At 50.7% G+C, this 25650-nt stretch overlaps 2 protein-coding genes across 5 annotated transcripts; one reads left to right on the top strand and one right to left on the bottom strand.

Annotated features, from left to right (window-relative positions):
* Positions 1–154: 154 nt before the first annotated feature.
* On the bottom strand, positions 155–12397 carry LOC142604055 (uncharacterized). Its single transcript, XM_075768119.1, has 4 exons — positions 12213–12397; positions 2766–3797; positions 2442–2620; positions 155–985 (listed from the first exon to the last, which is right to left on the bottom strand). The coding sequence occupies exons 2-4, from the start codon at positions 3169–3171 to the stop codon at positions 608–610; spliced, it is 963 nt and encodes a 320-aa protein (XP_075624234.1). The 5' UTR covers positions 3172–3797; positions 12213–12397; the 3' UTR covers positions 155–607.
* A 3477-nt stretch (positions 12398–15874) lies between these two features.
* RNPS1 (RNA binding protein with serine rich domain 1) lies at positions 15875–25517 on the top strand. Of its 4 annotated transcripts, XM_075767224.1 has the most exons (9): positions 15911–15970; positions 16431–16813; positions 19095–19286; positions 19631–19786; positions 20084–20275; positions 21484–21586; positions 22352–22505; positions 22982–23123; positions 24393–25517. In XM_075767224.1, exons 3-9 carry the CDS (start codon positions 19216–19218, stop codon positions 24496–24498), a joined length of 924 nt encoding a protein of 307 aa, XP_075623339.1. In that variant the 5' UTR covers positions 15911–15970; positions 16431–16813; positions 19095–19215; the 3' UTR covers positions 24499–25517. The 4 variants fall into 4 exon arrangements, with proteins under 4 accessions (XP_075623338.1, XP_075623341.1, XP_075623339.1 ...); XM_075767223.1 differs by lacking the exon at positions 16431–16813 and having other exon boundaries at positions 15875–15970; XM_075767226.1 differs by lacking the exons at positions 16431–16813; positions 19095–19286 and having other exon boundaries at positions 15875–15970.
* The last annotated feature ends 133 nt before the right edge of the window (positions 25518–25650 follow it).

The raw sequence follows: 25650 nt of genomic DNA, 5'->3' as shown, positions 1-25650 counted from the left end.
CCGGTAGGATCCTTTGTGCATGGAGTGGTGGTCTCACCTCATGGGTTTGGGCACCTTGTGCAGCTCCACTCATGGTGGCAGCACCCAAGACAGATCCAGCCTGCTCGCTGGTGGGGCAAGGGGTAGGTAAAACAAAGAAAGAGATCCCACACCATTTCTGAACCATGGTGTATATGGATTTTTATTGAACAAGGCTCTGCAGAGGGCACAAAGCGTTTCTGTGACTGATCGTCACAGCACTGACCCTCGTGCAAGGAAGCCTCACATCTTCTTTGAGACCCACCTCCCTGCTGTGGCTCTATGAGTTACATCGTCTGCTTGCAGGCAGCCTGCCTGTGCTGCTGAAGCCCATGGGCCACCAGCCAGCTGCAGGGCCAGCCAGGATGGGCAGCACAGGAGAAGCAAGGCCCCAGCTTGCCCTGTCTCTTAGGCCAGGCAGCCCCTTTCAGTCAGCAGGGCTGAAAACGTGAGGCACCGGTGACCGTCTCTGCTGGGTGCCGCACACAATCCTTAGGCAGCTGCCACAGCCTCTGAGAGGTGGTTCTTCTTCACGGCTTCATCCTGCCATCAGTGCAGTGCTGCTAGAGCGTGCTGGCATCACGTGAGGTCAGATGAGCTCCATCTTGAACTGGCTGAAGTTCGGCACGGTGGGCGAGGCCTCGGCCATACTGCTGAAGGGGACGCAGGGCTGGTTTGCCGGCACGGTGCCGTGGCTCACGGTGGAGCTGAGCTGCTGCAGCGTCATCAGCACCTCCTGCTGCAGCCGCTGCTGGTGCTCCTGCTGGCGCTCCAGGCGGCATTGCCTCTCCAGCACCGCATGCAGGGCGTGGCTCAGCTTCTGGATCTCTGTCTGTACAGCATCCAACTTTTCGGCCATGGCATGGGAGCTGGGAGCTGGGGGAAGCACTGGTCCACCCCAAGGAAGGTTTTGATTTCCAGGACTCATGAGGTTCAGCAGGGCAGTCTGAGTGCTGGCATCTTTGACCTGGAGTAGTGGGAGGCAGAAGAGAAGGGAAAGTGAAACATTATCAGCTGCTGCTTCAGTGGGGATTAGCAAGAGAAGGATTTACTCTGCACTTAGCTACAAGGCATCAAAGCCATCACCTTGTTGCGGACCTCACCATGCTCTGACTGCACTTCATCCCTACCCAGCCACTATGCTGCTGCTCCTCAGGAACACGGTGTTGCCCTGCAAGCTGTCAGTGTGTGCTTGGCCATCCAGTAGATGCTGCTAGATGGCAGCCAGGCTGCCCGTGCTGATGCCAGGCCTGTGTTTGCTCTCCTCAGGGACAGAAATAACGTATCCTGGGTTTTTCTTTCCAGCCGCCCCCATTTCTTGTATTGCACCCTGAAGAAAAGGGCTGTTCTGCTCCCCAAGAGGGATCACATGCTGGTTTTGAACCCCAGGGAAGCTTTTCTCTTGGAAAGGGTGTTGAACAATGTGTGTCCTCTAAAGCAGCTGGCAAGGGCTCTTGACAGACACCTGAGTGGGTGGGAGAAGGTGTTTGCTGTGTCTGAGCAGAGACAGGGCCAGGGATGAAGGCTCAGCCTGACGCATGGCTGTGTTTGGTACCCAGGATGCCATGGCAAGAAAGGTAGGTGCCAGCGTCCTACTGTCCTCCATGGGGCAACAGCGTCAGTGAAGTCTCCAGAGATCGCAGCCTGCTCTGAAGGGGTAAACCTTGGGTGTTGGGGCAGCCCCACAGCCACGCTGGGAGCCTACCTGAGCCTGGGCCTGGGATCACTGGGTCACTTTGCCCGGTGGCTCATTGCAGCTGCCAGCAGAGCTGGGCTTGATCATGGGGCTGGCCAGCTGCCCACATGCTCGCCATGGTGGGCAGGATGGCTGCAGGGACGTGGATGTGCTGGGACAACGCATGCATGGCTGCAGCCTGGGGATCTTGTGGCATGGCGGGGCGTTAGGGATTGTGGCGGCTAGACACGTCCCGGAGGGCAGCCATCCTGGGTGTGTCACCCCATCCTGGCCTGCTGCAGCCCTTCATCTCCTGCTGCAGCACCAAGCCACTCAGCTGCTGGTGTCCTTGTGGTGGCTTGAGGAACCTTCTGAGCTTGTACTGAAACCAAGCCCTAAAGAGGGGGACTGTGAGCTGCAGGTTGGAGGCCAACGCTGACAGAAACTGGCATCGCCCAAGGGCAGCAGTGAGTGCTGGCTGCAGGCGGGTGGGCAGCGTGGCCCATGGCCCCAGCGCACAGGGTGGGTTCCCAAATGAGCTTGCCAAGTGCCATCACTCAAGAGTGCAGCTAGCAGAGGTCGGGGGGGGGGGGATTTTGGGAGCCGTTCATCCGCCACGACCTGCCCTGTCTGCATGGGTGAGGTGCAGCAGGGCACTGTGTGGGGCCATCCTGGTGGGCAGCACCACATCGGCTCCTGGCTGGAGCAGACGGGCTCTCTCATCCTGCCGTTCCACCTGGCATCCTACCTTTTTCTGCAGGAGGATAGCCCTGTCCACGATCTTCTTCTTCACCATCAGGGCTGGGTTCCTGGCAGGGGGTGCAACCAGCCGTCCTTGGCTGGGCAGGGGCTGTGGGGGGGTGGCCAGGCCCCCTGGAGCGGAGCAGCTCCCCAGAGCCGAGGGGGTGCCTGTGGAACTGTCATCGCCTGCAAGGGACAGCGAGAGAAACGCCTTGAAAGAAGAATCTTGGGGGCTCTCCAGCGGGGTCAGAGAGCCCTTTCCCCAGCCTAGTGCTGCCAGGGGGTGGCCATGGCGGTGACCCCCCCCCCGCCATGGGGAGCCAGGCCTTACCGTTCCTGAGGGGCAGTCCCACGGGCAGGACCTCCCTGCACTGCCCACGATCCTTGCAGAGCGAGGCCACGCTGACAATCTGGATGTCCTTGGTGTCCTGGCCGCCAGTGGGGCAGGGCCCCTGGCTGCCCCCGGGGCTCCCGCCGGGCATTGCGGGGGTCCGGGCACCCCGCGCCTCGGGCTGCTCAGCCTCATGCCCCCGCAGTGGGGGCCAAGGCTGGTCCCCATCCCAGCTGGTCGACAACGACCCTGGCTCCATGCTCTTCCGCTTGAGGAAGAGGTACACGGCCTGCGGCGTCACCCGGATGCCGTCCAGCTCCAGCACCTTCTTGATCTTACGGAAGCTCAGTCCGGCCCTGCGCAGCTCCACGATCCTCCTCTTGGCATGGTCATCCAGCCGGCCCATTGCTCCTGGCACCCCTTCTGCACCTGGCGCCTACATACCCGGAGCGCAGCCGCCGGCAGCCCCCAAGCAGCACTAAGTCCCGTGATGGTGCTCTGTTAGTGCTCTGCTGCCAGGCTGCCGGCCCCGGCCATGAGCCCACGTGGTGCCATCCCCAGCTTCCAGCAGTGACTTGGTTCCCAGGAGAGGAGGAAGGAGATGGTTCTTCCCACTGGAGTCACTAGGGACAGCCCAAAACCTGTTCCTCGCTCACATGGAGCCCTCTCACAGCCGGGGGTCCAGCCTGGTCCCCAGGTCCCCCAAGGGCACAGAGGATGGTAACGGGCTTGGCTCTGCCCAGTGTCGCAACCCGGACATCGATTCCCCACTGCCAGCAGCACAGTGAGGGATCAGGAGCGGTCAGGGTCCTGAGAAGCAGCTCAGTATCCCCGGAAGCTCGGTGCAAGCCCTGGCAGGCAGCAGTTCATCGTCCGAGGCTGGCAGGTCCCCACCAGAGCCTCGTGTCTCCTCGGTGGCCTGGAAGGTTACGACAAGCAGAACCGGGGATGACCACCTTGTCAACTACTGCGTGGAAGCTGTTGGTGCTGCAGAGCCTGCCTTTCGGGTCTGGAGATGACACTGTCCTGTGCCTTTGGGAGAAGCAAAAGCAAACATTTATATACCACCCATAAAGAAGGCACAACTATAAATGTAATGACTGTACCTCCTGCGCTTCCCCTTTCTCCCCACACGCACAGCCTTGGCTGGTGGTGTGAGTCAGGGGACGGTGGCTCAGGACGTGGTCACACTCACTGTGTGTGTGTAGGTAGTGTAGCAGGGACCACACTGCTGGTACGGCCCTTGCACATGCATCTCCCCTGGGTTGCACCCTGGAGCAAAGCAACATGGTGGGACCAGCCCCTTCTCTTGCTGCAGGCACCATGGTGGGGCCAGGTCAGGTGGACAGTGCTTGGAGTTGTGTATATGTGTCCACATACACTTATACCTACATGGGGATATACCTATATATGTGTATACATACACATGTATGTGTGTATACAGCTATGGTGGAGGGCTTTTTCCACTTCCTATCGGCTTCCTTCGTTTGCAGGCATTTCTTGGACACGCAGTGCTGCAACTGCTGCCCAAAGGACATACTTTTGGGTTTCACCTCACCAAAATAAACAGTGTCCAAGAATTCCCATAAGACAGCAAAACACTTTTCCGATTAGCAATGTATAATGGAGCGTACCTCAAGTGGTCGCTGCCAAGCAGGTGTGATATAGGAACCTTTTCCAAACCACACTTCCCCAGGCACACGTGGATCTTAAAAAAGACAATAATGTGTTTTGTTGGCCAAGGAGGTACAGAGACTATTGTACATCACCCACAGAAAGCCACAGGGAGAAATTGAGCCACTTAATTCGACACAGAAGTTGTGTCCTTCTGCATTTTACTTCTTCCATGGCAAAAGAGAGAGACAATAACTCTACAGATGTAGATTGTACTTTGATCCAGATCTGTTTACATCTAAAGGCCACCCATGCCCTGCTATGCGCATTAGGGACCTTGTAGATAAGAGCTGGGGGAGTGGATATAGGAAAACAGATGTCCCTGGATGCAGACACTGCAATTGCAGAGCCAGAGGAAAAGGTCAGAAAAACCTGACCTTCCCCATGCCAAGGGGAGATGCCACAAGGAAACCACCACCTTGAGCTTCCTGTGGCTGCAGGGAGCTCAGGCCCTGGCAAGATACTCTGCCCTCCTCCCAGAGCATGTCAAGACATGGCCAGAGGACACAAGAGCAAAAGCAAAGCAGTGCAGTTATCTGAACAGACAGTGACAGAAACTTAAAGTTTATGTAAGTGCCAGGAAAGTCAGCACCCCACGCCTGCAAGCCTTCATCCGGCCTCCGCTTGGGAGGAGAGATGATGCAAGCGCCTTGGAGATGCACTGACTCCATGCAGCATGTTCCCAGCTCCCTCTTCACTGAAGACGTGGCTCACTTTGTACAATCCCCAGGTCCCAACTCCTTCCTTCTTTGCCTGCTCATCCCCTCTGGACCTTTCCCAGCCCTCTGCAGATCTCCTGCTGCCTTGCCTTCCCAGGCTTGGGGACAGCTTATGGGAGGCACAGACCATCCCTGCCCCGTTAACCCCACGTCAGCTCGGCATCCCCAATGCAGGGTGTTCCCCTGCAGCCCCCCATTTGCTGGAGGGGCAGCAGGATGAGGATGAGGAGTCTGGCCAGGATGGCTCCTCGCTGCAGCGCATGGCTCCGCAGGATGGCTCAGCAGTGCATGGCTGCAGGCAGCAGCTCCACGGAGATATCATCAGCGCCCCAGGGCTAGAGGCTGGCTTCATCCAGGCTCCTTATGCTTCAAGAGCAGTACTTGCCTCTGCAGTGGGCCTTTTTAAAAATATGTATTTACTGATCAGAGATAGACCCAGACCTGGAAACCAATTTCAGAGAAGATGCTGAAAAGCAGGTCAGAGTCCAGCTGGCGAGCAGGAGGTGAGTGCAGGCAGAAGAGCAGGGCAAAATCCAGCTGAAATCCTGCTCACTTACTTACACATGAGGGCATACAAAGCACACAGCAGCTACTCTCTACCCTGTCAGGTAGGAGAAAAGGGTTGCCAGTGAAAGCAACATGTCACCCCTCCAGACAATACAGTATTCCAGCAATTTCCTCCAAGATCACAACAGTCAGCCTCTCCGACAGCTCAGGTCTGGCTCCATCTCCAGTTATGCCTTTATTTATCCAAGTCCTGCTGTGAACTTGCACTTTTCCTGTACTAAGCATGCTCCCCATTTCCACAGCTGAGTCCATCACCTTCTCCTCTTTCTCCCTCTCCTGAGGAGATTTTCCCAGTGGAACTGCAGCCTGTGTCATGTACGCAGCTTATGCAACCCAGCTGCTCGAGTTACACATTCACGGAGATGAGACCTTTACACTCACCTGGCCTACAAGATGTTTGTTACTCTCCAATAGATTTTGCACAAGGAGCAAAAAAAAATCTATCCCACGAGAGGGAAAGAGTCAGGGATTTTCCTAGACCTGTGATTTTGCATCAGGGATGGAGATGCCGTCACTTCTCAGGGCCACGGGTAACATGGTTCCTCCGAAGGTTTCTTATGCCACTCGGGAGAAGTTAATTTAAGTGGTGGCTTTGCAGGGGGTCAGGGAGAGGGAGCACATCAGTGGAAACAAGTTCACAGCACTTCAGTTGTGACCTTACTCTCTGCCTTTACCCCTTTTCATTTCTGTGGATATCAGGAAAACTGACGGGTTTCATCTCCTCCAGAAAGTCCCTGGAACAATCTCATCTGGGCTGACTCAGCTTTTGCTATTTCTAAAATAGAGCAGCACCACAAAGTCTGCTTGGCTTGGAGGTTTCCATACAAAGCACGAGCACTACGTGTGTGGGCACTGGAAGTCCCCTGCTCTGAAATTGCGGCTTGCATCCGCCTACCTGGCCATTGCACTGTGCACCTGCCACAGCCACGAGTCATTTTGCAAGCCCTGATTCTGCAGTCACGCCTGCACGGACGTAACATCGCTGCCCTGCCAGCTGCGATGGATTCAGTGGGATTCCTCATGAGTCTGCAAGTGTCCTTCCCCCACCCACACCCCTTGTCTTGCAGTGGGATGCGTACTCACAGGGGGAAGACACAGTGACTGGAACACTCGGCTGACAGCTACAGCCAGAGAGGGCTGTCACGCAGCACCACAGGCTCCAAGTTTTGCCCTTCAGTGGGTTGGCTGTGGAGCCCTTACCCAGCCAGCTGGACACACACATTTGTGTGAGCAGCTGCATGTTTTGTTACACAGCCAGCCCTGCAAGAGGAATTTCGCTTCAGCCTGCCAGTTTAGGGGTTTGTCCAAATTTCACATCAGCCACCCTTTCTTCAGCTGCTGTTGAACCCTTGCAATGCCTAAAGTGCTTAGCTGTAGCTGGGAAAGCCGCTTTAACCAGGCATCGCTGCTGGCAACCGTTCTATTCCATAACCTTGCATCCAGTAATATCCATAGAAACACAGACCAGAGCCTGGAGCAACCTTCTCATCACTGGGATTATTCCTTAGCTCTCCTGCTCTCTGGCCCAGAAAATATTATATACAGAATGAAATAGTCCCAAGAGAGAAGGAGAAAGAAGGCAGAACTCATGCACACCCCAGAGTTCCCTTCAGGGCAGAGTGGCTTTAAGGTCTGAGGAGGAAGAGCATGAGTCCAAGTTTCCTACGACCCAGGTGACGTTCCCTAACCATTAGCCTTATGGTAAGCAGCAGGCTCTTCCTCTTCACCACTTGTTTCTGTGCCAGTGCAAGCCTCAGCTCCGGGAGGTGAACCCGAGGGAAAGGAGCTCCCCATCCTGCAAGTCCCTCGGGGTGAAGCTCCCTGGCCTGCCTGCACACAGTACCCCCACCAGCTGCATTGCCACCTGTTTCTCCCCCCAGTCTTTCTGCAGCCCCGATTACCAGGGTTAGAACGTCAAATTCCCCAAGAGTTTAACATTAGTTGTGTGACCACAGAGCTGTCTTGTGTCTGGGAAGATTACTTCTCCCTTCTGTCTCACAGCTGCAAGCCTGCTCTTGGACACAGGCGGTTTTTACCCTGGGGAGGTACAAGCAAAGCTTCTTCTGAAATTCATGTTGGGGTGAAGCAGGAAAGAGTCAAATCCCTGCCAAGTCTTAATGGATGGATTGACCAGAGCAACAAGCTTCCATCTATCATTTCAGAAGCAGCACAGACACAAGGATAACAGATACCAAGGTGCAGCAACGTGCCTCACCAGCGAGACGAACTGCTGATGCTGAGAATGGCTGTGACTGAGGAAGAGGAAGGAGTGGGAGAGGGAAAAACTGCAACCCATGGGGAGCGAGAAGATGCAGCTCATCCTGTCTGGTCTCAGCAATTGAAAACAGCCACTTTATATTGTTAACATCCCAATGCACTTTGGACTCAAGGGCTTGCTGTGCTGCAGAGAGTGCAAAATACTCCTGCCCTAAGAAGGTCCATGTAGGACCACCAAGGACAAAGTTAGATGTGGGTATATCCCGTTCCTTTCAACTTGAAGTGCCTCTGTATAGTGCAAGGCCAGTGTACCAGGGCATGGGACGGGAAACAGTTTGACTAATTCGTAACTGATGCGCAGGACATCCCAGGCTACGCAAAAGCATGAAAATAAAGAAGGGGAAGGTGTTAGCAAAAGGGAATTGATCCTCATGGACCTCGTAAGGAGCCACAAGCCTAATCTGCCAGACTTCGCTTCACCCTGGGCATTGTGGCTGGTAGCAGCAGGACAGGGTCCCCTTGCCCACCCTTCTCTTTGCCTCCCATTTCCAGTTCTCCTTCTCAGATCCCCAGCGTGCCTTTGGGAAGCTGGAGCAGCTGCAAGCAGCTGGGGAGGGACACTGATCCATCCTCATTGGTTTTATTTCTTTCCCACAGGGTTCTAAATAGCCGCTGCAGAAGCTGGCAAGATGAGTCCTCCTTCACTCTGCAGCAGCTCAGAGGGGGGAAAAAATATTAAAAACATCCTCCAGAAGCACAAAGAGGACAGTGCTGGTTTACACTCAATTCAGATATGGAAAAGAGCTTCTTGCAACCAAAAGAGCAAGAAGCATTTCAAGTAGAGCAAAGGCAAAGATGCTGTGGAAGGGGCTAGTCTGCTGGAGGAACACCTGGTTCCTTCTCACCCTGCAGAGAAATGTGCTTTGAACAGTGAGCCATGCCAGAAAGGAAAGATGAGCTGGTATGGCAATGCTCCACTTGGTTTCTTGCTGGGGTCCTGCTTCAGAGCCTGCCTGGCACAGCTTTGCAGGGACAAGGATAGTTCTTAGCTCTTCACCTAGACAACAGTTTCACTGCTGTTCAAACAGACTGGAAAGTCTTAGCTCCATGGAGACAGGTAATCAGAAAGAACTAGCGATGTGGTTTAATGGTACTTAGCTTGGAGGCAGATTAACAGTATTAGGTGTCCTACGCTCAAGTGTTGCCAAAGCAGGAAGATCTGTGCCAGGGAAGAACGGCCGTTTCTCCCAGGCTGCAATTTTACCCAGTGTCACTGCTTTGCGGGATATGTCAAGCCTTGTGGAAGCAATAACGTTATCTAACAACATCGACTGCTACCAGCCATGTAGACTGCTGTATCCCATCTTACAGAGCCCTGACCTTCTTTGCAAAATTGGTGAAGGAGCAGCTCTGTTACAGGTTCTATTAAAAGGCGACGGGCCAGTTGAATTTAGACAGAGCTGCTGTTACCTGAGCCGTGCTGTCTCCCCTTCCGAAGGGATAACCTCATAAGAAGCTTTTTAATCGACTTGCACTTCAGCCATCAGAATGGCAGAGAAGAAAGGGTTGTATATCTGGCCCAGGATTTGGAAGTGAGCTAGTTAGAGCCTGGACCTAGCTTTGCTCTGTCACCTTTGACAACCGGCCAGTTCCTTTAGGCTCTGCTTTCAGAGTAGCTGAGGAGCTAGCCCCCTGCCCGGCCACACTTTAAAAATCAGATCCTCAAATGGAAAATACAAAACTTTACAGTTCTATTTTAAGGTTTTCGGTACGTGCAAATTGAAGAAAGTTGGGTCCTTGCAAGGTTTCTTTAATTAACGGTTCTGGGGGTTGCAAAACAAATTGTGAGTAGGATGCACATACTTTGTTTTTGACCCAGACAATGCCGCTACAGCCTCATGCTAACTGGGGAATAAGGTATAAAGATAAGGTGATAGGATGAATAGAAGCGTGTATATGTGATGAGTATTAGGATTGTGTAGGGGCACAGGGTAACAACCATGTAAACATGGTACTGTTTTCTCATGTTTGAGGGGAGGAAAGGAGGAGTTTCAGGAATACAGAAAAATCCACCCTGATGGTCAGAGGGTCCCAAGACGTGCAGCACAAAGCAGTGACACTACAAAATCGCGCTGATGACTTTGCATTGGATCAGCTCTCCTACAGCTCAAAAACCATAGGTCAATGTCAACATCGTATCTCGTGATCTGACAAATTCAGCATGGTTGTGATCCTGTGTCTGTACCTAGTAAAGGTCAGATTTGCATTAAGAAATTAACTGGAGGGTCCAAACCTGATATCAAGGACTGTGGAACCACAGCTTGAAGGAACAAGAGGCTTCCACAGATCACCTGGAAAGGCCTGGGGAAGAGGAACAGGCTGGATTTCACATCCAGGCTCAGAAATCCATCTCTGCCCTGGGACTGAACAAACTCACCAAGCTGAGATTAAGTATTCAGACAAGAACAATAAATTCCAAGTATCTCACTGCCCTGCCTTTATCTGTATGCCTCTCTTTAAAGTATTTTGCAGAGAGAGTTGCAAAGGCTAAACCACAAGCATACCTTGAATTTCTAGTGTCTTTCACGTATCTGAAGAGGAAACAAATAAATCACTGCAAAGTGCAACATGATATTTGTTCCTTGTGGTGAAACCAGGATGTTTGAGGAAGGTTAATATTGAGCAGGCATATTCCTACAGTGTCAGAGCATGCTTTGTAAGTGTTGCAGGAAAACAGAGAAAAAGTGCATCGTGGCATAGCTTTTAGGCTAAGATCCCCAAAATACAAATGTGTGCATAGGCACATTCAGGTGCAGACGGTCCTGAAGTCTGGAGCTTATCTATGGCCTAGCTGCCGCTGTGCACTGCAAGAATCAGTCTCAGACCTGAAGAGAGGGCAAGCCAGATGTTCAGAGACTACTGCTGAAGGCTTAATTCACCGAGAAGTGTTTCAGCTAAACTGCTAAATTCACCTCCTTCTGCAGATCAGAGAGGAACCCCAACAATTTCCTTTTTCTGCTGTTTCAAATCTATATAGCTACTTGTCCGTGCAGCCATTGGAAACTCAGGCTAAACTCAACTCCCTGCAGAGGTAACCAAGGCTGTTACTACACATTGGGATGAAAAGTTTCCAAGCCCTTAGAAGACAAATCCCCCATCCTGCAGTTCCTCTAATGAAGCCACACAGACTGTATTCGCTGAAGCCAGACACACATCTAACCCCACTCAACACAGGTGCAGATGGACCAAACACGGAGACAGACCAAAGGTCATACAGCACGGGGAAAACTTCGGCATCAAGAGGTTGCAGGCTGAGCCCATGCTGCAGTGCAAGCCCTACAAGCGCGAAGGAATGCCTGGTATACAACACCTTGCACCTCACCGCAATAAATGAACACCAGTGGTTTAGTGCTGCTGCTGGCAGGATAACCCACCGATCACCTGGATCTTCGGGGGCTCAGGGAGAGCTCTCTGTAGCCATACCACCACACTGCTGTGTCTCCACAACCCAAAGCCCATAAATCGGAAGCAAAAATGAAGCACCCAGTTGCAAGACAGTGCAACACACTGGACAAGCACTTTCAGGTTCATGTGGCATTTAGAGATGCTGACTAATTAGTCCTAACCACCATCCGCCACCACAAGCAGAGCAGTTCACCTGCAGAGACGGCAGTAAATAGCGCAGTTCTCATCAACAGCCTGGAGGTGCAGGAACGAAGGGACAGAAAAACACAGAGGCAAGATCCGAAAGCAGCACTCATGGAGCTCCATTCTTTCCTCTCCTGCTCGTCTATGGCGTCTTGGCTGGAGCAGCTTTGTGATCGTCTGCTGCCTTAAATCCACCACCCAGCAGTCTATTGACACACGGGCAACGTCTGAAGACGGTCTGCACCTCTGCTGGAAAATTGCTAGACAGGTTTCTGAGTTGAAGAAGCAGCTGGAGAACAGTGTTTCAGATGAGGCATGCCACTCCCAGCTCTGACACCAAGTCTCAGGGCGGCACCAGACCTCCACATCCCCACTCGAGCGCGTCCCTGGTCTGTGTGCTGAACAGCAGCGGTCCACTCTGTCCAGAGCAGCAACCCACCGGGCACGGGATGGCTGTGGGCCACAGGAGCTCCCTAACACCAGCGTCCTGCCATCCCTCCCTGCCGCGCACACCCCTGTCAAACTACCACTGTGAGAAGTTTCTCTCTGTCCTTCCCCATCACGCTCCCAGCACCCAAACCAGCTTAATGCACAGAAGCAAACAGTCAGAGCATCCACGTACAGGGACCAAAGATGACTGCCGGGATCCTCCCAGGCAATGGCACCAACTTACTGCTGCTGCTGCATCCTCCGGTGGCTGTGGCCAGCCTGGGTCCCAGCACAGCCCAGTTCTGCAGCAGCCAACTTTTTGGGAGGCTGCTGTTTGAAAAGCTCCTGCCCTCTTTGTTTTGTTTGGGCAGAGCCAGCAAAGGCTGCCGGGAAGGTCACCCAGGAGGAGACTTATGTACTGGGAGGGAGGAGCCCTCCTCTTAACCCTTTCGGGGCAGCCTCGATTCAGGACCCTGAGGAGCTACATCACGTTCGCAGCCCCAGGGCGCAGACCTGCCATCCATCCCATCCTAGACCACAGCTTGGATGGGGCTGGTTGCCCCTGTGTCAGAGGATGGAGGAGAAACCCCACAGGGGGCAGTGGTGCCATCCCCAGGGATCCTGTCCTGACCTGGAAGCACCAGCTCCTTGCGCAGGACTGCAGCGGTGGTGGTTGGCTGCAGTGCGCCAGGCTGAGCTGCTGGCATGGAGCAGAACGTCCCAGCGGTGCCGTTCACTCTGAAACTGAAGCGGACATGTGCTCTGAGCTGCTCTCACTTCTGCTTGTGCCCCCAGATGAGACATTTAAACGTCTTTTCTTGCTCAGGCTTGGCCTTAAGGCTTAGTCCTGCCAACTGTTTGCAGCCACCGAGAGATCAGCCCCCCGGTACCCTGCCACCACCATCCTGGGGCTGGCCCTGCGGCTCACAGCTCTGCAGGAGGGCTGGCAGGAAACTTCCTGTTTTTCACAGTAGTATTACCTTTCTGCCTGTTCAGTGAACTCACCTGACCGCTCCTGGAGAAATGAGAGCCATTATGAGAATAAGTGTGTGTGTGGCTTTGGGATCAGCCAGCCACTATGGCTTTGCTACAGCCGAGAGAGATGAAAATTTTAAACGTTGTGCCCTGAGCCTAACAGCAGTGAGCACAGAGCCTCCTGCCCATGGAAGCACAGCCTCTCTCATGGGACCTTCTCTCTGCAGTAGTACTTGGGGTGGAGGCTAGATTGGGACGGAGTACTAAAGGGCTGTCACTGAGCAGTGCAATCGGCTGAAAGCCGGAGGTCCTGTGGGTAAGGCAGGCTGAGACTTCTGGCTTATCTTTTTGAGGCCTAATCTTTAGTCCATATTGGCATTTATTGAATCAAGATAGTGGTACTTGCCATCTTTCATAAAGATTTTCAGATTTGCAGCTAAAATTTGGTATAGGAGAGGTTCGGATGTATCATGTCTTGCTCTCCAACTGTGGCTGCAGTTGTTATCTAACGGGCACATTCATTAAGTATTCCTTTGCTCAGTGGTTACTCCAAATATGGACAAAAATGGTTAACACAAAAACGGGCAGTTCAAAAATGGGCTGAAAATCTTAATAAAGCACCATAAAACTCAAGAATTAAAGCTACAGTACTTAAATGTTCATGTCTAACAAGTGAGTTGGAAGAAGAAAGAACAGCAGCCATGCTGGGTCAGCCCATGGGTTCCTCTGGGTCAGCACCCCGTCTCCAGCAGGCTGACAGCCAGCAATATCAAAGCAGTGCCAGCACGTAGTAGCACTTCCCAAAGTGCGCTACCCCCAGTGCAGCAGAGAGACTTTCCAAGAAGGCCAACAGCACCCTGGCTTGTATCAGGAATAGCGTGGCCAGCAGGACCAGGGCAGTGATCATTCCCCTGTCCTGGGCTCTGGTGAGGCCGCACCTCGAGTGCTGGGTTCAGTTCTGGGCCCCTCACTGCCAGAAGGACATTGAGGTGCTGGAGCATGTCCAGAGAAGGGCAACGAAGTGGTGAAGGGTCTGGAGCACCAGTCTGGTGAGGAGCGGCTGAGGGACCTGGGGGTGTTTAGTCTGGAGAAGAGGAGGCCGAGGGGAGACCTGATCACTCTCTGCAACTACCTGGAAGGAGGGTGTAGCCAGGTGGGGTTGGTCTCCTCTCCCAAGTAACAAGCGATAGGACAAGAGGAAACGGCCTCAAGTTGTGCCAGGGGAGGTTTAGACTGGAGATTAGGAAAAATTTCTTCACCAAAAGAGTGGTCAAGCATTGGAACAGGCTGCCCAGGGAAGTGGTGGAGTCACCGTCCCTGGCAGTATTTAACAGACGTGTAGATGTGGTGCTTAGCGACATGGTTTAGCGGTGGGCTTGGCGGTGTTGGGTTAACGGTTGGACTTGATCTTAAAGGTCTTTTCCAACCTGAACGATTCTGTGATTCTAAGGTCATCATGACAGTCCAGGTATAGTCCAGTTTCTGTTTGAACCCATGTAAACTTTTAGTAGGCTACAACACCCTATGGCAGGGAAATCTGCCCTTTGACAAGATGTTGTGTGAAGAACAACCTCCTTTTGTTTTTTTCTGAACCTGCCCATGACTACTTGCATGTATTATCTCCTTGGTTTTGCAGCAGAAAATAAACCGATTCTTCTCCTTGCCACACATGATCTTACAGACACCCGCCCTGTTCTCGCTCACATTCTGCAGGGAGGTAGACAGGACATATCCCTGCACTGCGTTCAGGAGGTGGAGCTGCCTTCCTTTCACAGAGGAGCACAAGGATTCAGATCTTAAAGAGTTTAACAAAAATGCCTATGATCACACTTCAGCTGACTAGCATGCCTGCTTCTTGGAGAGGTTTGTCACATTTAAGGCCCTGCATGAGGAATGGTGTCAAAGTACACTTCTGACTTTGCTCACTTGAAGTCAGAGGGCAGGCAGCCAGTACAGCTGCGATCCAATGTGACCAGGTCAGAAGGGCCATGCCTCCAGGTGGGCGGAAAATTTCCTTCTAAGTTCACAGCACATGTTTTGGCAGAGAAAAAAAATACACAAAACGTCCTTCCCACACAAATTGTTGGATTTATGAAACGCCGCTGGACGATGCTCCATCTCAAGTCTTTAATTCTTTTTTTCATGTTTTTCTTGCACTTCTGCAAGCCAGGCGGCAGGTGAGCCCCCGCTCAGTGGTACTCATCCCTTTCAGCTCCTTGTCCCGAGAGGACACAACCTCAAATTAGAGACTTGTGTGTTGTGACTCTGCAGCCTGGACACGACACTGCGCCCAGCATCTACCAGTGAAGGCCTGCAGCTTGCTGGGTTGTTGCTTATGGAAAGTCAAGAGCTGAAGCCCTGGCTATTAATATTATTATTAAGCAGGACAACATTTGTGGGAACGCTTAATAACTTTTATTACACCAATAAGTGCAGCTGCAAAAATCAGACAAGCAAGCCCAGTGCAAACAGGACTAATTGCTCACCGTTCCACGGGGCTGCCCAGATCAGACACCCCTGGATGAAGGGGGCTGGCACCCACCGAGCTGAGGCACCTCTAGCCCGGGCAAACATGGGGTGCTCTGATAAACGGGATCAGACATTTCCAGCTGCAGAGCTCGTCCTGCCACTCGGTGCCCTTCAGCCGTCATGGCCACAGCCCATTAGCACCGGAGCTCTCTGATGAGCAACTGATTTCTCTCTCTGCAGTAATGCACTGCCGATTCTCTTCTCTTCCCACTCCTGCTCTCAGCCTGTTGACTGACCCGCTCCCCTCCTCACCCCCACGGACACCCTCACTCATTCACTCCCTCACTGACTGACTGACCTACACCTTCTCTCCCTGTCCCTTTAACCGCCCCCCCCCCGCCGGCCCGTGACGCCATCGGCGCGCGCCGCGCGGCGCCCCTTCCCGCCCGCGCTGCGTGTATCGCGTGCGACGGGCCCGGAGCGGCGGCTGTGGCGGGCGCCGAGGATGTGAGTGGGGCCGGGGCGGGGGCTGGGGCCGCGGCCGCGGGGGATCGGCGTCCATCCGGCCCGGCCGCGGCGCGGAGCGGCCCCGTCGCCGCACGGGGGTGCCGAGGGGAGCGCGCCGAAGCCGCCGAGGAGGAGATGGCGGGGCGACGGTCAGGGATGGGGCCTCGGCGCTGCGGCCTACCGAGCCCGGGGGCGGGGAGGGAAGGAGGGAGGGAGGTCGGGCCGGGGAGGGGCCGGGCGGGGCCGGGCCGGGGCCTGGAGGGGAGCCGGGGCCGGGGGAGGGTCTCGGCGCTCCCCGCGGCCGGGGCGGCGGGAGGAGGAGCGCTGTGCGGGCCCGGGGGCGGGCGGGCCGGCGGTGCCGGGCCTGGCGGAGGCGGCGGGCGGCGCGGGCCCCGGGGTGCGGGCTCTGCTCTGAACCGACTCTGTGCTTGGTCTGTGCTTTTCTCTCCCTGTTCCTCAGCCCGCGCCTTGGCTTCGCTCATAGTATGGCAACACGTACGGTGCGGTCAGCAGCGACAAGCCCTCGGTCCGCCCGGCGCCGTAACGTACCCCATGGCGTGCGAACCGGGACGCGGAGCTGGCTGCCCCTGCGCTCCTCCGGCCCTGCTCGCTGTAGTTAGCTTGGGCGAGCGGCCGTAACTTTGCAAAGAACTGCCGAGCGTTGAACCCTCTCCTCACACGAGGAAATCTTTTCCCCATTTTACAAATGAGGATCTGAAGCAAACTGCCATTAAAGGACTTGCCTGTAGTCGTGCGGGAAGTCCGGGGGAGAGCTGAGTTTGCTTCCTTTGCTACAGAATTGCAGCTCTCTAGGAGTGCAAATCAACTCTTTAAAGCAGAGAGGTGTGTGTGTGTGAAATGAATATTTAGCCTGTGTAGATTGCTCTTAGGCTTTCTGGTTTGGGGTGGGTGCTGCCAAAACACTGACTCGTTAGGGATTGAGAGGTTTTTTGATTGTAGGAAAGAAGCGTGTCGCTTAGAAATGCGTTGTTATACACTCTCGTGTGAGGACCGTGATTTTTCTCCTTTCCACGTCTTCCAGTGAATGTCTGAACACATACAGGCCATGTCTCTTAGGCTGAGGTTTCCAGCTGAAGTAAGCTAGGCAAGTGGCATTCTGGAGAATGGTACATATGTTTTGATGGACAGAAAGCGCTGGTTAGTTTGGAGGCTGCTTAAATGGTGCGTGTACCATCTTATGGAAGCTTGCGGGATGTATGAACATCATGTGGCTAATTTGTCTAGTAAGTGCCTGTCCTGAGGAGTGGTGCCAGAGTGGTAGCTGTTTAACTGAAGTATTACCTACTACTCCAGCAGCAGGCTGGATAACGGCAGAGTGTGTGCTGGTCTTCATCTGGGCTCTCTCCCTTCCTTCCTTCCAGTACGGGTTAAACCAGAGCCAGCTATCAGGCAATAATAGATAGTTTTGCATGGCTGAGCTGATAGCATCATCACTGTGATAGTTCACAGATGCAAGAGAAGCCGGTGTGTAGGAAGAGATAACACAAACCTGACTACGGTAGGTTTAGGAGAAGGAAGGTGGGAAAGGAAAATGTCAAGTTTTTTGGTCTTGTGAGGCCAGAAACTTGTGTGTTCTGTTCTTCCAAGTGAATCAGCTGGTCTCAGGCAGTGGCTTTCAATTTTTGAACTGCAACCCCTCACACTTTGCACTAGAGGCATAGAGCTAGTTAGAAATGTCACACAGCTGAATGACGTACACAGGTTGGCTTTCCTTAGTCACCTTTGCAGCACCTATGGACTGCCTTCTTACTGCCACTGGTGTTAGAGAAGATATTTCTTCTCCCAACAAGCCCTGCCAGTGTCACACTTGTGTGGTGGGTTTCCTGTTCTCCATGCAAACAGGCATGAGTGTTTCCTGACTTCTGGATCTGCAGAGAGCTGTGTTTGTGAATGTTCGTTTGTGTTGGGTTTTGGAGTAGATGTATTAGGGAAAACTGAGGCAGAAAATCAGGAAAGCGAGCTCAGCTGTTCAGAAGTGATCTCTTCCCAAACATAAATTTAATGGCAATTTAGAGAATAAATTGCTTATCAGAACCTGACGCCAAATGCATAGAAGCAACAAGACTGTTGGGCTGGACAGATTTTTTTCTTGCTAACTAATTTTGCCTGTGATGCATGTGGAGATGGAGACGTTTCCAACGTCATGCAGTACTGCGAATATTCAGTGCCACTTCAGATAAGCCTGGCAGTTCAGACATGCTTGTGCCCACTCTTCCATTTCCCGAATGTTTCATTCACAGGTAGATAATGGGTGTTACACCAAATCAAATCTGCCACACTCTTCTAGTGGTTATTTAAACATACATTGGAGGCAGCTCTGTAATGCTGTTAAGCAATCCATGTGGAATAGTCAAAATGCAGCAATGCGTTTAAACATCACAGAATATGTGATGGATGCAGCCTTCTCATGGGAAACTTCTGGAATTCAACTAATGCCCAGTATTTCAGTGTTAAATAGTGGGGTGTTAAATTTGTCTTCTTTGGATCTAGTGTAAAGAGGGAACTGATTTGGGCTAGACGAGGTCAGAATCCAGTTTAGACTTTCTGCTAAGAAGTTAAAGTAGAATCTGCTGTTGCAGCAGTGCAGCAAACTGGGCCCTTTAATCTGGTCTTTCCAAGGCTGGCAGAGCTTTGGAAGCAGCTTGAGGCTGAAATCAGTCATATTTCAGTGTGGGGCTTGTTCTCAACACCTCTTTCTTCCTGACAAATATATGCTATATGTCACAAATTGGCTTTGGACAAAACCAGTGCTTAATCTCCTGGAGACAAGGCTGTTGTCAAAAGGCATGAGCTGCACGTACATCTTGCAGAGAAAATGGTTGTCCTCTGTCTGATGTTTTTTTGGTTGAATAATTAAGGTCCTCTGTACTTTTGTGAATGTCAAAATGATAGCTTTAAACATGGATGCAGACTTTTACATGAGGCGGACAGTGCCGATGTGAGCAGGCACAGAGGCTGGCTGTTAAGGGCCGTGTACGTGGAACTGAAGTATTCTGTAGAAGCCAGTTGATGCCCAGTGTGCTGCCATTGTTGCAAAGCGGGTTTGTTGTTTTATGCCTATCTGTTAATTTCTTGTTTCTAAACCCTTTTATCTTGTCACTAGGCTGTTCTTTGGAGTTTATTGCACTCGATTAGGGATCGGTTCTCAGAATCGAGGAGTTAGAAGTGAGATTTGAGATAAGTGAGGCCCATTCGGTGCTGCTTTGGACGCCTCCGAAGGGGAAATGGAGTTATCAGGATTGAAAAAGAAGAGTTTGCTAGGACTCAAAGAAAATAATAAAAAATCCAACACTAGGTAATCATTCTGTCCGAATTTTCTAGGCTTAACAAAAGTGGGGATGTTATAGGGTACTAGGGCTCTCCCAGTGAGGGTGAGGAATTGGAAATGTACCGCTTTCTGTGTGAATTTCTGTATGCTATAGCTGTCTTCCTCAAAGCTGCTCTGTAATGTAAACTATTTTCCTTTTTCTAAAAAAGTCCAAACTTGCCTAATGCTTTAACTCTGCATTTATGGTGATCTTGAGTTACATTTGCAGTTCAGTGTTTTGTGTTGCTGTTTTGTTCTTTGCTTGGGTGTGGGGTTTTTGTTGTTTGTGTTTTTCTATATTAAACTATGTCTTCTGCAATTTGTTCTTCAAGGGCTCCCTCACCAACCAAGCGCAAGGATAGGTCTGAAGAGAAATCAAAGGACCGGTCCAAGGATAAAGCAGCCACTAAGGAATCGGGTGAAAAGGATCGTGGTCGAGACAAGACACGCAAAAGACGCAGTGCTTCCAGTGGGAGCAGCAGTACCAGGTAGTTACTTTTGCAGGCAGTAACAAATTACAGTGTTTTCAGAAACGACCAGCTTGATTTCTGGTACGGTTCATTCCCTGTGTCATGGACTTGTGAAAGCTTGCGTTGTGTTAGTCACAGTGCAGTTTTGTCTAACTTAAGGGTTTTATTTTTTTAGGTATGAATTTCCTTGGGCTGTCTAGTGAGCTATGGAGCGTCAGTTTTCATTGTTCTAACTCACAGTTGCGCTCTCCTTAATTATCAGAAGTTTTTCAGCCATTCACTCCACCTATTTTTATTCATGCCCTTCCCCAACAGATCCCGTTCCAGCTCAACTTCCAGTTCAGGGTCCAGTTCCAGCACTGGTTCTAGCAGTGGCTCTAGCTCCTCTTCTGCCTCAAGCCGCTCCGGGAGCTCCAGCACCTCACGCAGTTCCAGTTCCAGCAGCTCCTCTGGATCTCCAAGTCCCTCTCGACGGAGACATGACAACAGGAGACGCTCTCGCTCCAAGTGAGTTTTGTTTGCCTTCTAGGAATTGCCAGATAGCAGGTTAATATCCATGTAGAATACAAGACTGTGATCAGAGTTGGTTTTTTTCTGAGGACCATTTGCTTTCTCCCTAACTTAGAGATCTGAATTTCGTTAGAATGGGTGTGCTTCTTTTGCTTACAATCAAGACACATACCCTGTAGGAAGAGAGATTAAAAATCTCATTTTAAAGAGTAATTTTAAATACTATGTTTTGTAGAGGCAGTTTTAATCAATGTTTCCCTAATAGCATGGGACTGTATGGGCACTAGATGAGAGTAAAGCTCTTCAGTTCCTGTAAATTACAGCCAAGGCTAATAGAAAAGTCAGGGCTGAAAATAGTGTATACGTGTATATGTATACTCTTACATATAAAAAAATAAAATGGAAGGGGGGGCAAGGGAATAATTTCCCTGTAAGGGTAGGAATCAAACTATGTTAATGTCCATACAGTTTTTCCTTTGGATAATTCTGTAGGTAAGGTGCTGAAGGCTGATAAAATCTAGTGAAGTATTAGAAGCCAGTGTGTTTTTTTAGTATATCACTCAATTTATGGGCAGTAAGATGAGGAAGAAGCATAAATATAAATTTTCTGCATACTGAATTTTTTACAGATTAAAATTACATTCCAGATTATCATTTTTTTTTTTAAACTACAAAGCTGTGATAGGCAGCTACTTAAATAGGTTTTTTTAACTGTGATGTTTCTGGACCTCTGTAGTGAACGGAAGATACAGAAACACGAAACATCGAATTCATTAATTTGCCTGGTTGTGGTATGCTTTGATGTTGATGTCCTCATTTTGCCTCTTTAATTGTTGAGGTGAAGAATGTTTCTTATTTTAACAACTGGGAAATTCTTCAACTGTGGCCAACAGATTTGAAGAAACATTTGCTAAATTTTGTGTTTGTTACCCTAGTTGCAGTAAAGTTGAAAACTCACCAAAAAAGGCTCTAAAGTTCCAGAAGGTTCTAAAGCAAAAGCAGACAAGGCAAATGCAAGTCCTGAAGTGTTTCTAAGTGGAACACCCCCACCACCACCCCAGCACTTTCTAACCCGTAACTTCTTAAGAAAAAAGATGCCCTCCCAAGAAAAATGGTGGTACTTTATCATGTGATAATGACTGGCTTCTTGGTTTCGTCTTGCATGCTCCCTGAAAACCCTAAATGTTTTCTGTTGTCAAAATCAGGTCCAAGCCACCCAAGAGAGATGAAAAGGAGCGGAAGAGGCGGAGCCCATCACCCAGACCTACAAAAGTGCATGTTGGAAGGCTCACTAGAAACGTGACCAAGGTAATGGTGCACTCCCCTGCAATACCAAGCTTGCCTATCTTCTGTGAGGACGCGTGGCTCTCTGAAAGCTCTCAAAACTTTGTTGTTGCTAGAGTGCTGCCAAAGTACTGCTGTTGGAAATTCTTGGTTTGTGTCCGAATTGATCAGTGAGGAAAATTTTGGTAGAATTTTACTGAGTCAGATACAGTGTGGGCTTTTGAGACTGTAGTACTTAAGAAGTCTGTCTGCTTTGTCGGTATCCCAGACCTTGTATCTTGTCTTACTAGGAAGAAAACTGTAGAAGTTGGGACAATAGCTGAAATGACCTTGGAGGCATTAAGGATATCTGGAGGTCCTTGATAAAGGATCTGAAGAGAGCTGGGCTGGCTTGAGTTGTCTTTGCTAGAATGTAGTTTAAAGGTCTTCAGAGGTTTAGGGTGCTGAAAAAATGATGTGTTTTTAAAAAATATTAACAGTTTTCAGTTGAGGGCATAAGTTCCCTTTTCAGGTACTCAGGAGGATTTTTACACTAGTTGTGGTTTTGTAGCAGTAATGCTGCTGGAACTGAAAGTTTGGAACAAGCTGAGGAGGAACTGAATAGGCAACAGTAGAGAAAGCAGTGGTGATCCTTTCCACATCTGGCCAATGAAATCTGTCTCTTGCTGATGGCGGCATTGATTTAAAGCTGATCTAGTGCTGTGTACAGCTTGGGTTTACTGCTCTGTGCCCTCCAGACCTGGTCAGTAAGTGTGCCCTATGTCCTTAAGATTCGCTGTTTCTCTGCAGGACCACATCATGGAAATTTTTTCCACTTACGGAAAGATTAAAATGATTGACATGCCAGTTGACAGGCTAAATCCACACCTCTCTAAAGGTTATGCTTATGTGGAGTTTGAGAACCCAGATGATGCTGAGAAAGCCCTGAAACACATGGATGGAGGTAGGTATCAAATTCTGCCAGCAGGCTGGGTGCTTTTAAAAATCTTTGGAGCAGATCGAGTTTGATCTGAAAATGAGTTAGAGGTGATGGGGAAGCCTTTGGGAACCGATCTGAAATACTGTCTGTTTTCAGCCCAAACGGCTGTGGCTTTTGTGTGGTTCAGGACAGATCCAAAACATCAGAGAACTATTAAAACTGAGGTTTTTCAAAACAAACAGTAATAGAATTCTTTACGTTTCTGCGAAAATTTTGCCCGGTTAACATGTGAACTGCAATTTTATGGAATATTAGATTAAGAAGTCCAGTACGTCTGTGGAGTTTGTCAAAATAACCACTGAGCGGGTATGGAAATAAGACTGTGAGCTGATTCATGCCTAAGTTGCTTGTGAGCAGGCTGTGAGTTGCAGTAATGTGATGTGTAGATGTTAGTGTTGGAAAATACTTACTTCTTCCTGTTTCTGTGATTCCCTAAAAAGGCCAGATCGATGGTCAGGAGATCACTGCCACAGCTGTGCTGGCACCACGACCTCGGCCGCCTCCCAGGCGCTTTAGCCCGCCCAGGAGGATGCTGCCGCCACCACCAATGTGGCGCAGGTCACCCCCTCGCATGAGGAGAAGGTGAGAGCTGTGACAACTTGCATTTCCTTCTCAGTGTAACATGTTACTGCTGAAAGACTCGGCATGGGGACGGTTCCATCCTGTTGGACTTGACTTTCCCCTCCAAATGACAGTAGCACCTTTTGGCATCAGTCGAGCCTGGATTGTACTTCTTCAGTCCTCAGCACCAGGGTGACCTGCTCTGGTCTACACCCTGAACGCAGTGTTGGAAACGTTAGATGCTTTCCAGCTGTTCCCTGGAGTCCCTTCTGCATAAATGCTTTGAGGTGAAGTGGGAATGGACTTCTGGCTGGCAGAATGCTTTTGGCAGCCTGCTCCAGCCGCTTGCTTTCTGAAGCCCTTGCACCTCCCTCCCTTATTTCTGTGAACAGGCACATGACCAAAAAGCAGCCGTTCTGCAGCTGACCCCAAGATGGGACCTGACATGCACACACCCGTTGTGTGACTCAGGGTTGCCTGAACGTGCTCAGATAAGTCTTTTGGAGTCTACCTCAGCATTGGATGGGCTCCTCTGTCTTGGATATCTGCTTAAACTCTCGTCACTAGTAAAAGCAGCTCTTGTTTGAGCCACTTTATTGCCGAATGGCTTACAAACTTACAAAAATTGACATCTGGTCAGCATGGCACAAGGTCCGCTGCCTGTTGGTCCTCCTTTAGCCTTTTACCAAGGTCTGGCAGACACTAAATTTGGTGGATCCCTCGTTGTTTGCTTTCTTCCCTAGTCTAACTTTTATTAACCTGTTCAGGCTCTGTTAATATTCTGTGCCTGGAACCTTGGTGTCATACTGATGGCTGTACAGATTGATTGTAGTACAGAAGAGCTTGAAGCTTAACTATTTCTTTAGAGTTAGACTTCCTCTAAGAAAGGTCCCTGTGATTTGAAAGGGCTCATGTAAATCCTCCCCCTGAATATCACTGCATTGCAGGACTCCAAGCTGACCTTCCAGGTGAAGGAGAAATTATGTAGAGTGAACTTGAGCTCATTTTGCTTGAGAAACAAGGCAAGATTCTTGTCTGTTCTTTGGATATTACACATTCTTTCAAGTTCCTGAAGCAGAGGGAGGGTAGCCAGAATACTCCTGCTGTGTAGTCAGTGTTTGAATTGCCTTTTCCCTCTCTGGAGCTGGCTGTATTTCACTGCAGCTCTTTTACCGTGGTGTGTGTGGGTTTTTTGGGGGGAGCAGGAAAGTGCTTTTGAAAAGTTGATGACAAATGAATGGAACCTGCTGTCCTTGTCTCCCTAATGAATGCTTTCTCCTCCTCTGTCAGGTCCCGGTCTCCTAGGCGCAGATCCCCTGTTCGCCGGCGATCAAGATCCAGATCTCCTGGACGAAGGCGCCATCGCAGCCGCTCCAGCTCAAACTCCTCGCGATAAAGCAAAAAGACTGGACAGCTTTTTATTTTTTAACTTAAATCCCATCAGACTAAATATTGTACCTTTTTTTTATAATGGGTTTGGGTGAGGAGGAGTGAGAGAGAGAGAGAGAGAGATAATCCTGGCAGTGAAGGCAACCTAGGAGGAGAGAGCAACAGTTCCTGGCCAGTAGACAGCCTTTGCTGTGGGGCTTCTAGTTTCCTGGCATTGAATTGAAATTATTTAAAAATGGCTTTGATTTTTAAAGGCTGCAAAAACGTCTTTTCCAGATAAACAGAAGGAAAGATGTTACAGCCTCTCTTTCTCCAGTTAGCAGGCTGCTGCTTGGTGATTTCTAAACGCTTAGCACGCTGTACAGACGAGCATGTAAATCTTGAGCTATTTCAGAAACCCTGTGTAATAGGACAGGAGGGCATTTAACTTGATCTCTAGGTGCCAGCACAGGATTTTTCAGAGCAGCTGGAGTCCAGATCTGCCTGAGACTTAAATACCGAGTTGTCGCTTTATTCCAGTTCCCAAACAGATTATTAGTTTCTGCAGAGTAAGCTCTTTCTGCAGATTAAGCTCTTCTGTGACACATATACCAGGTGATCACCACAGAAACAACGGTCCAGCCCACTGAACATGATACTTTAGAAAAGAAGCTGGAAATCTTAAGAACTGCTTTGTAGCTGCCCCCATCAGTGATTTTGTTCACCTTTTCTTGAAGGGTTTTGGTAAAAACTTCCTACGCAACCCCCCAGCGAAACGGTGTGAGTGCTTCTGCTTCTGCAAATCACAATTAGCGACTGAGTGTCAACCCCTGGAAACTGCAAGGCAGAGAGGGAGGCTCGAGGCCGCGATGCTATCTGGATTAACTGGGGTTCACATAGGGAAAGGCAAAGAACTTACCACCTGTTGTACAGTCAATACTATAAAGATTTTTTGTTTTGTATAACTTTGTAGCCTTTTGGGCCATGTTGTGTTTGTACTTGTGTAGGACGAGCGACTATTGAATAAAGCAGTAGGGTTGAGAATAACTGGCCCGCCTCGCTCCTTCTCCAGCCCTTTGCTCCGCGCAGAAGCGGTGAAGCCGTCAGCTGCCTCTGCTGGGGATTTGCACCGTGAATCCAGCGCTGCCTCGTCCCGCGGGGGGCGGCAGGGCCGGAGCCG

This window comes from Balearica regulorum, chromosome 15, assembly GCF_011004875.1.
Source record: "Balearica regulorum gibbericeps isolate bBalReg1 chromosome 15, bBalReg1.pri, whole genome shotgun sequence".
Lineage (NCBI taxonomy): Eukaryota > Metazoa > Chordata > Aves > Gruiformes > Gruidae > Balearica > Balearica regulorum.
The sequence above is the reverse complement of the archived record's forward strand: the minus strand, read 5'-3'. Positions and strand labels throughout refer to the sequence as shown.